Below are 11,669 nucleotides of genomic sequence, written 5' to 3' on the forward strand. Positions count from 1 at the left end.
GAAGAGTGTACTTGAAGGATTTCTAATTCAAATAGAGCATGGCATGTTAAGTGTGAAAACAAAGGACATGCTTTAAGGTCCCACCACAAATACCACTGTACCAAACCTTTTTATTAAAAATCCTTTCAGATGGTTTGGAAAATACTATAGCTTTTTTTATCTCTATATGGTGATACAACTTATCAGGGAAACCCCTGGTGTTTTGATTACACAAACATTTACATAATCAATGTCATTCAAGCCAACAAATAAAAAGAAAAGTAAATCTGTGCAGTCTCCATTGAAAAGTTAGCTCCTCGTTTGTGTTATTATTTATTTCTTAGCAGACGCCCTTATCCAGGGCGACTTACAATCGCAAGCAAATACAAATACATTCAAGTGTTACAATATAAGTCATACAATAAGAACAAGAAATACAATAATTCTCAAGTGTGACAAGTGTGTTTGACAAGAAAAACAATAGCAGGTCATATGCACATAATCATACCAGTACACAGATTACCTACATGTTAGTTCTGCTATACTAGATTAAATTGTGTCCATTAACTTCATGACCTCAAATGACTTTTTTTTTTTTTTTTTTTTTTTTTACATTTTTATTGTATCAGTTGTTCAAACATTTAGAAAAAAAAAGTAGTACAATAAACCAAGGTGAAATACTACAAGGACAAAGAACCAGTTTGGAAATACAGAACTTTATTGTTAGTAAGAAACCGACTTCAGTAAATAAAAAACGCCCTGCAGAAAAAGACCAATAGTGGTGTTTAGTCCACAGTGTACAGGAATCTTAGGGCAACAAACTGTAAAAGGCCACCAGAGAATTTTGAGATAGCACCACTGTAGTTTGTCGTCCAACAATGGCTAGTTACTGTACGTTTTTTGGCAACTTCTAAAATTCGGTTAGAGTCTTTCCATATTCCACCATCACAAAACATTTCCAAAAAACGTAACAAACTTATATTTAAATGCAAGCAAACCTAAAATGGACCTAGAACAAGACAAGGCCGGAGAGATATTGGCACATATACAACTATTAAAAAGCCAACTGACGGCAGTCATTAAATTATACAACACCTTTTTTTTTCTTTTTACATCAATGGAATCCCTAACCCCATCCCCAATCATAAGTGTTTGGCTAAAAAGTCCTGACATGATCAATTCTACTGTACTACGAATTTTAATAAATAGCCAAATACTTCTCTCTGAGGCAAATGTATCATTAATAGCAAGGATGTTAAAGCAATTGCACTACAGGAAGGTGCAATTTCTAAAAGAGAGATTGTAGTTTTTACTGCGAATTTTAGGATTCAGGCTCAACATTTAAATTAAAATGTCAGCAGGTGACTGTGATAATATAAACACTTTTACTTCCCCTGTACTGAAGAGAATTAAAAGGTATTTTTGATTTATTCATTCATTTTTATGGGGATTCTCATCATAAGCCAAAATCAAATTGAAACACTGAGAAAAAAAAAAAAAAACGACAGTGCATCCGTTACACTCAAGTTCATTTTTTTCCAGGGTGCAAATACAAGACAAAAAATAACAGCACTCTGCAGGCTTCATGGGGTACAGTATAATTCCTTCTGCGAGTTACTTGAACTGTGCAATGCCTGAAGTCACATTTCAACACTATTGTCGATTCAGTAACCCTCAAAATTGACCCTCATAAATGGTCACCATTTGTATTTATTTTTTAAACATTCTTTCTATTGTGTGGGAGTGATCAGTTATGAGCACAAGCACTGTCTCTTCCACCTGCCCACCCCCAATAATATTCTACTATATGCAAATTGCTTATAACGGTAAAAATATCAAATCTTACATATCTGTAACATCTGAAATTACCAGCAATCCATAAACCAGCACAATATTCAGAAGATGTGCTTGTTTTAAACTACATAAAGAGGTGGCAGATCACAAGCTTATAAGTAAAAAACAAACAAATACAACAAAGAAGGTGCTGCACACCTTTGTGTGTCTCTTCCCCCATCCCACCCCATAGAAAAGAAAATGAGGAAATACATTCTGAAGACTGACATTTCTGTGTCATTTTACTCCGCTGGAAACAATACAGCTCCGCAGTCATCAGATTTCCATGTTTATTCAGGTCAAGGATAAAGAACTTTGCAAAGTGCAAGTTTTAAGAAAGGAGGTACTTGAAATTGGATTTTGTTTTTGCTTACACAAATATTTTTATATAAAGTTTGTTCAGAACCAAATGCATAACATGATCTGGTGGGGGTACAGGTGATCTAGAAGTCGCATCAAGTGTGGAATGTTAGTATTCCTCTTGCTCCTGTGGTGATTCGCCATCTGGTATCACAAAGCCCTCCTGAAAATAAACAATGGGTAAAATTAATACATATGCTTAGTTGCAGACCATGTTAAGACAGATTGGGATTGTTTTTAAGAACTTGTTATTAAATCAAATATGTTGCATGCCAAACCAACATGCTTTTTCAGTTTAAAGCTGAGGTTTCGGGTTAAATTCACAAGATCATACTTATGGGTTGGATGGCCCTGAATTGTTTCACACATTATTTTGTACAGTTAAGTGAGTCCTATAGCATCGGTGATGGTAATCGGTGACACAAATCAATCAATTAGCAATTAACAGAGCCGATCTAGCTTTGTAGCTTGACAGGTTCACTAAATTCAAGATACACAAAAGCTTCCCTGTGACCCCCGCCTCACCTCAACAATACTTTACGGAAATGTTCCTTTCAGTGCAATTTGGAACACACCTGTTAGTAAATTTAAAGTAACTTATTAAAAGTACAACTATAATAAGCAATACTTGGAGTTATTCAAATATAAAAATAGCTTCTGCCTGTTTTCTTTCCCCATTCTTTCTCTATAAGCTGAATCCAACTCCTGATGTGCAGGTGTTTTAGTTTGTTGCATCACAGATACAAAATCATTGCCAACTATTACTGCTACTTTGTGCAATTCAGATTTTTCTTGATGTTCTTTCAGTTTTGTAACGGCTGAACCCCAGATTTTTAAAGGACTTGTGTATAACCTGTCAAGTTTCTCTGCATTTTGTACTGTTTGTCTACCAAAATGCACACAATGTTTACAGTAGGCTCCATCAAATTCTACAAAGACAAAATGTTTTTTTTCTTTTGTTTATTTCTATTAATAGTAGTGACTATGGTGTTTATTTTGGTAACGTTATTAGATTGCTGCATTTAAATGTCAGGTATTAAGAAAGCAGTTTTACTTATTTGTTCATTTACAAAAAACGTAAAATACCTTAAATTTAAAGATTAGTCTGTGTATAGTCTGTAACCAATAAAAGATCAGCTTCTTCCACAGCTGGCCAATCAGAGTGAAAGGGGTGGGAAACACTTTTTAAATGTTTGTGCTTAGGTGCTAGACTTCCACAATTCAGTTTTCAGAAACTTGTGTGGCTCTCTAGAAGTATACTCTGAGTGTCTTTCTAGCAACAGAATGAATATAGGAAAAACAAATAAATAAATAAAAACTATTTGTCCAACGAGCAAAGTATAACAGCAAACCTTGTCCCGGGCGTTGGGCGATACAAATTGCACACCCCTGGTTGTGTTTTTTTTATCGTTTTATTTATTTTAACAGCTGGATTTTAGTACTGGGTAGGATTTTAGCTTAGAGTTCAGGTGGAATCTTAAGATGAATTTGTTGATTTAGGTCCACCATCTATATAATAGTTAGGACATAGTGAAAATTATCACAAAAACAAAAGGGTGACTAAATTGCATACACAGTATAACAAATCACATGCAAGCAGGTGTGAATGCAAACCTCCCCTCTCCCAAAGTACACATGGATTGTATACTGCTTTATTCCACACAATCGTTTTAGCATTAAACAAGTGGTCTAAATAACTTAATACAGAGTGAACAGCTTTGTATATATAATAGTTACCACACCCCAGCATATACTTTGTACATCTCTCAATTGCTTGTAGCCGTCTCTGACTCCAGGCAATTGGACACAGCCTGATGGGTATTAGAGCAGTTTTTTTTAAATAATTCAAGTAAGTACTTGTAAAACATATTAAAGTGACTATATACAGGGATTAAGTGTTATACACACCTATTAAAAACCATTCAAACACTGAAGCAGATTTGAATGCACAACTTGTATAGTCCTTTGTGTTTCAGATGAGACTATTTTAAGCCAAAGGAAACTTAAGAGGAAGAGTTTGAAATTAAACAAATGATTCATAAAAAAAGAGACACCAGTTCAACTTACAAAATAAAAAAATATATATATCTCAAAGGTTGTCTGAAATTCCCTTGCTACTCTGGCTATACTCCAGTTTTTTAAACTAAAATGAACAACACTAATTCATTCAAGCAATTACTTACATCTGTAGCATACAGGATGTCAACAATCTTTTGTAATGTTGGGTCACTTTCCCCTTCTTTCTCTTGGCAGATAAGTTCAATATTCCTCAGTTTGCCAAAGTAAAAATCTCGCTCCTTCTCCATATCTTCAATTGTGATTTTTAGTAAGTTAACCTGAGTGGAAAGAAGAAATATATGAGTAATGCAAGCAGTACATGATTACCAATGAGCCCAGGTTGTGGGGAAAAAAAAAAAAAAAAGTATGGCAGACAAGGGCGTCTTACCTACTGTATTCACCTTTTTAAACATTTACAAAGTGAACAAAAACTTAAAATAATAATTTCTTATTAATAATGTATTACATTAAATGCGTGCTGAACACACCTCCTGAATAAGCTCAGTCTTTTCTTCATCACAGTTTCCTGTTGGCCCTGGTCTCCTGGCTGCTCCTGCCCCTGCCCCGACTTTAGGGGCAGGTGCTGTCTTTGCCACCGCTGTGGTCCTCTGAGGGGCTGAAATAAAGAAACTCAAAACTCAGATAAAAAACATTAATGCAAGTTAATTGTAGCCTACAAATCAAACCCAGCATCTGACAAACGGGTCCAATTTAAATTATTTTTATAGCATCAGCATAGCTATAGCAGAACCATAATCTAATCCTGGCCAGGAATACAGAAATAAATGAAGTACTACCAATCCCAAAGTGGATTAATCGAACAACTAAATCAATCCCCAAACAATGTGTGCAATCAAGGTTCTCATTAAGTTTCAGAGTACCGACAGAGGGAGGGATTCTTTGTTGCATATATACAAATTACATTTGTCAACCATTGTCATTTCAATTTCTTCAAAGCTAATAAAAGTTTCTTCATAGTGCTCAACAAGCGTTATGGACATCATTTAAGACTAAATAGTCTGTTCAACCACCATACAGGTGGTTCTCTCAGAAAACTGTATGTCAAGATCAAATATATTCTTCCTGGCAAAAAACACACATTTATTAGAAATCAGATATGCTTTCAATTTATACAATAGTCACGTCAACAATGTGGAAATAGTTTTTAGTGTTAATTAAAATGAGCCAACATACTGCCAATCCTTAATGAGAACACTTTTCCAGAAACCACACTCCTCAGTGGAAGAAAACAAATTGTGTGTTTAGAACCATGAAAACCCAAGCCTGATCAAAATACCAATTTTTGCTGCTGGTTTTCTTAAGGGATCCAACTCTGAAGTGGGTCTTAAATCTGTAATGTATAGATCAAGATCTTACATATTTCAGTTTCTCATATAAAATGCAAATTCTAAACAAAATAAGCCTGTGATCAAAAAAAAAAAAAAAAAAAAAAAAGTGTGACGGTTTAACATTAAAGCTTTATTTATAGAATAAAAAAAAAAAGAATCTAAACTGGGTCCACTTACAAAATTATTTTAGGCCTTTAAAATCCCAATAAGAAATGTACAGGACTTGAAATAGATCTCTCTCTTAGGCTGCATTCACACTGGGTCAGTTTCAAAACGGTATCAATTTGCTTGCTGTTCACACTTATCTGCGCGCAAAGGGACCAAGTCTGTTTGGATGTGAGCTGAAGTTTGTTTTTTGTTCCTTTTCCCATTTTGTTCAGGACCGAGTTTGTTTGTGTTTACAAAGCAGTTTTCAAGTGCACTTGGTTCATTTGAATGGTTTGTGAACTGGATGTTTAAAATATCCTGCAAGGCATATTGAAAGATGGCAGCTATTGATGTATTGCTCCGGTTTTTAATATAGCATGTTTTAGATTCTTACATATTGCTGTGGAAGAAAGCAATGGGGGAGCACTTCATTAACTTAATGAATACATTTATGGAATACCTACAGTAGTCGAATAATGCAATTTAAGCAATTCTGCACGGTTCTCCTACTGTCGGCATTAAACAAAGTAATTACTATTTTTGTAAGTCTTGTCCAGCTCGGCTTGGATTTTGGTGTCTGACCAAATTTCTATCAGCTTCAATTTCTCGTACTGTCCATGTAGGTTAGGATTACCAGATTTCCACTGTGAAAAACTGGGACTTTCTTTCTTCAATTCACTGACCCTGTAGCAACTCTGAAGCCGTTAAAATAACTGTATATAATACAATAGTTTAAAAATTAAACACATGTTAAACATACAAAAAGCCAGATTTAAAAAAATCGATCAGCTATTACCATTTAAACATACTGTATACACATAATCAGAATAATTAAAACAATCTATGAGATTGTTTATTTTATTTTGAATGGCGCCAACACAAAGCAATATATTACTCTGCTATTAACTTGCTGAGCACACTGATAAAGTTCTGTACTTAAATCAATAAATCAAATATAAAAGCAAAACCAGGACAATTAACAATTTTACTGTTTCCAACCGGGTTAAAAAATTAAGGTTGAAATGAACTGTGACCTTAATGTAGTTCCCGAGACATTTTTTGCTCTACTTGTTTCCTCAGAATATGAACTAAACTACCGGCAAAATGTTTACTTCCTAGTCAGGTTACCTTTACAGTTCATTTCCTATGTGCAAAAGGACCGAGTCCAGCAGTTGTTCACATTGAGGTTTAGCAAGCGGATCTTGTTGTTCACACTTCACACCAAATGTTTCGATCCGAACCAAGTGCGGACCAAACCCTCTAAAACGGACCCAGTGTGAATACAGCCAAAATATATCTGAAAGCAAACAGAAATGGCGGTGTGTCCACTAAGCATACATCTGTATGAACAGATTCTCTCGTCTTAAACACTGACAACCTGCTTTTTAGAGCAGGATAAAACACTGTTTGAAGACATATTTGAGCAGAACAAAATTTACATTGGAACAAGAGTGTCAAAACAGCCTGCTTTTGATCTCACCTGTTCCCCCTGTGATGGGGATTTTCTTGGGTTTGTTCAGGGCAGACGTGGAAGTATTGAGTGAGGGTGCAGTCTCCTGACCTTGTCTGGCACCAACTGGGTCATAATCTTTCCCATCGTAGTTGGCATCAAAGAATTTCTTGAACCACTGAACAAATTCAAAGTTGTCTTGGAATTTTCCTTTTATTAATTTGTCCACAGGGATAATCTTTAGAAAATGATGATGTTCATGTTAATTGCACGGACAGAAATAATACAGTAGTAATAATGTACAGTAATTAAAAAACAAACTACAGATTCTGTCTTTTTTTAAAATCATAACTACATGCCTAGACATAAACAAATGTAAAAGTATTAAGACTTACTTTGTCAACACCCATTCTCTTGAAGCTTGCTTGTAAAAGTTTATAATTGTGGATGAATTCGTGTTCCAGTTTGGCTTGAAATTTCACTTTCTTCATTGGCATACAGCCTGGGAAAAGCATGTCCATGAACTGGCAGTATACAGAGCCTGGGCACATAAGAAATAGAATTATTATTATTTTTTTTATTAAATGTTGACAGAATATGAGACAGTTCAAATGAAACATGCAAAAACGTGATCTGAAACAATGTGCTTTATAGGCCATTTGTGTGTTCCAAATACTATACAATACCTGAACAGAGCAACTCAATCTTAGTAAGGTTCATTTGTAGAGATTCGTTTATCCATGCCAACATGTCATGTCGACTCAAATTATCACTGGTAACAGAAGTTGAATATACGTTCACTGCCATCTTCTTTAATCTGCAAAAAAAATGTAATTAAAATATCAAATCTGTCCATTATTTGCATTATGAGAAAGGTCAACATTTATATACTCATACTGTATTTAAACATAAAACCTGACTGTGAAGACAAATGATGTCTTACGTCTGTCTTAAAGCAGCTTAAAAGTACAGACTTGTTTGGTTTCCCTTACTGGCAGCACATCCTGTATCTCTCAAACTAAAAATCTGTCCCATTGAACACACCAATCAAAACTTTTATTGAAATGTGTTTAAACGGACACTTCGTGCCTGTGCGTGTGCTAAACTACAGAACTACAGCTTAATGTGATTATGTTTTTGTATGGGTGTCAATATATAACATTTATTCCCCTTCCAATTAAACCAAATCAACACAAAGCACAGCTGTTAAAACTGTGCTTAAACTAATTCTAGATTATGTTTATTTATTTATTTATTTTGGGGGGGGGGTCCAGTGCCAATAAGCTAGAGAAACAGCCGTCTTGCTCTAGTGCCCACAGCAGCTGCCCACACCTGTCAGCACCAGATACCAGTCAAAAGCATTCTACGCAACAGGGTTCAAAAGAATGAAAAACTACTAGCCTAAAACAATGTGTCAAAGACGATCAGTCAGCGTACTTACACAGCATGCGCAATTTTTGATGAGGAGACATGCATGAAGAAATCCCATATCCTAATTTTTTTGACCACCTGCCAGCCCCTTACTGAGATTTGTTACTAAAAGATCAGGTACCAGCCATGCAAATTCTAAACTAATTAAAGAAAGTGGCAAATAACTAATTTATATATATATATATATATATATATATATATATATATATATATAGTAGGAGTGCCAGTGTGAAAGGGGCTTTAGATGACAGAATATTGATTTTTATTTTGTTTCCATAGCATATAATACTCAATATTGGCTTCTGTTATCTCATATATACCAGATATCCAATATAATTAATTATTATTCTGAGCACCATTATATAGTTTTTTTTCAGGTCCTTATAAAGAATGCATACAACTTATGTCCCTGCTAAATCACAGGCACTGCACAATTCCCAGTAGGTGAGCATTACTGTGCATATTAAAAAGGGAACGTAGCATTGTAATGAACCGTCAGTCCAGAGATCCATGTGCAGAGTCACAGCCCCATTCCCTGCCTCATCCATAAAAGGAAAAGACTTCCGTCTTCAAGGAGGCCAATGAGGTTCTCTCAAAACCATATTAAAAGCAGAGCAGCCAATTCGCATTAAACTCACAGGTGTGGACTGTGTGACAATTTACCAACAGGAATCTGAGGAGAGTCATGCACTGTCTGGCCTGCATTTTGAAGAATAGCTGTTCATCCAGGAAGAAACACCCTTAGCTGTGTTCATTTAGTAACACAATATATTACATTAGTCAGGAAAGCTAAACACAAACGGACAGGCTGTAGCATATAGTATTGGAAACCTTGTACTGCACTATACTCGCTCAACAGGGGCAACACATTTCATTATATTTATAAACGTTTTAACTCTTAGTTTATCTTGAGTGTCGCAGGTTAAACGGTGGTTCATTACATTATCAAAATACAAACCATACATGTTATTTGTGTCACAGTCAGTATGTACGTAGGGCAGCAGTGTGGAGTTGTGGTTAGGGCTCTGGACTCTTGACCGGAGGGTTGTGGGTTCAATCCCCAGTGGGGACACTGATGCTGTACCCTTGAGCAAGGTACTTTACCTAGATTGCTCCAGTAAAAACCCAACTGTAAAATGGGTAATTGTATGTAAAAATAATGTGATATCTTGTAACAATTGTAAGTCGCCCTGGATAAGGGCGTCTGCTAAGAAATAAATAATAATAATAATAATAATAATAATAATAATAATAATAATAATAATAATAATGTACATTTTGTTAAGTGGAATGATGCTTCTTAACTGATGGCGAGGAATACACTGACACACTAAACAAGAGAAATCTTAAGTTTACTAGTTGAGTCTGTGAAAAAAACCCCCACTGTATTCCACTATTAACAGCAATAACGCATATACAAACATTTTGTATAATCAGTGTTTTAAACATAACCACACAATCCTGTGCATTAAAAAAAATAAAAGAATCGTGATTTATTTTTCTTTATAAACATTACAGGGTAGCATCCGATGTAATGTATTATTTCAGAAGAACGGCGCTGCACAAGCTTATTAAATTTACGTTGTTAACTGAAATAATAAAAATAAATAAATAAATAAAATCACACCCTACTTCGCTCCTGGGGCATTCACAGCAGCAGCCATGAGCTGGAGCTGTTGATTGTGATGAGAACAAACCGGCTTCTTTTCTTTATAATACAGTTTTACTCGTTGTGTGTCAATTTTACATAATCCAAGCAGCTCGACGCCCTTTCCGATCTATTTTTCATTATCTACAAGATGCAACACATATCATTAACTAAATCTATCCTCTCAAATATTCTTACATTAAATTACACATCCCTAGTTGTACTATCACGTACATAATTCATCATGGTCAGGCCTCGTCATATCGAGCAACAACAAATCAGTAAGATTAAAATATTTTACATATCTGTATTATTAAACTCTCAGAATAAATCATATCGCACCTTCTTTGTCATGTAGTGTTTTTTTTTTTTTTTTTTTTTTAATTCCCCTCCCTGATGTCTAGATCATTTCCCCTACCCTGGCCCACCGGACTTGCTGCTTAAATTAAAAAAAACGGATTCTATCACAATTTTAAAATAAAAAAATAATAACTTTCACACATAAACAGGGAATTTCATATTCCAGCAGAGTGCTGTTGAATCACTTGTTCAATATTTGTGATTTCTTCTTTTTGTGTACCCGTATATTCTTCGGGTCTCTCGCTTTCTCACCGCTGCTGTGCTATCACTATCCTCTCCCTCTCCCTCTCCGCCATTCAGTTTCTCAATACGTATTTTCCTATCTCAAAACCGACCACAAAAATCGACACTTACTTCTTTTATTTTCGGTCTCCGGTATATTCAACGAGTAAAAACAATAAATTAATTTATCTGTAATATTTAATTCTCTTTTTCTTTCTTTCTGCCTGTCTGCCGCCGGTTTCTTTCGTTCCGTCCCCTCAGTTTGTTCAATCTGCGCACGACGTCACAACGTAACGGTTGAACTCTGATGCTGGTGTGTGTCCTCCGAGCTGCGTCAATCACTCAGACAAGGCGAGGCACGCACTTTAACCCTTAAAATACCGGACTGTTGTGTGTGACCAAAAAATACCAGTTACTTAAAATACAGTCCTCATTTAATTCCACACGACTTTGCCATATCATGCAGAAAAAATAAGTTGTGCAAATACTGTACAAATTATGATATTTCACAAGGAGCACAAAGGAACAGTCATGTTCTGTAAAATTGTAAAAACGTATCAAATTAAAGCAATGCCAATTTGGCATAGCCATAATATTATGTGTGTGTTGAATGCAGCTTTACAATACATTGTGGGAAGTCCATTTGTTGAAATAGTAGGACAGGTTAGGGCACTGTTATAGTGATCTGTTGTCTTCATGCTTAGGGCTGTCCTGTGGACAGATAGGAAACTCCTAAGGAAATACAGTTGAAGGATGCAGCTGGTCTACTGGGATGCTTTCTGGTGCACATGCATGAGGTAACTCCAGCCTTTAGAATGATCAGAATATAGTC

At 35.4% G+C, this 11,669-nt stretch overlaps 1 protein-coding gene across 3 annotated transcripts; it reads right to left on the minus strand.

Moving 5' to 3' along the window:
• Positions 1-676: 676 nt before the first annotated feature.
• LOC117431820 (microtubule-associated protein RP/EB family member 1-like) lies at positions 677-11,185 on the minus strand. Of its 3 annotated transcripts, XM_058991023.1 has the most exons (9): positions 10,970-11,185; positions 7,863-7,993; positions 7,572-7,717; positions 7,207-7,414; positions 5,528-5,581; positions 4,719-4,846; positions 4,356-4,508; positions 3,915-3,983; positions 677-2,335 (listed from the first exon to the last, which is right to left on the minus strand). In XM_058991023.1, exons 2-8 carry the CDS (start codon positions 7,981-7,983, stop codon positions 3,939-3,941), a joined length of 855 nt encoding a protein of 284 aa, XP_058847006.1. In that variant the 5' UTR covers positions 7,984-7,993; positions 10,970-11,185; the 3' UTR covers positions 677-2,335; positions 3,915-3,938. The 3 variants fall into 3 exon arrangements, with proteins under 3 accessions (XP_058847006.1, XP_058847005.1, XP_034764018.2); XM_058991022.1 differs by lacking the exon at positions 3,915-3,983 and having other exon boundaries at positions 10,970-11,184; XM_034908127.2 differs by lacking the exons at positions 3,915-3,983; positions 5,528-5,581 and having other exon boundaries at positions 10,970-11,182.
• Positions 11,186-11,669: the final 484 nt, after the last annotated feature.

This window comes from Acipenser ruthenus, chromosome 18, assembly GCF_902713425.1.
Source record: "Acipenser ruthenus chromosome 18, fAciRut3.2 maternal haplotype, whole genome shotgun sequence".
Lineage (NCBI taxonomy): Eukaryota > Metazoa > Chordata > Actinopteri > Acipenseriformes > Acipenseridae > Acipenser > Acipenser ruthenus.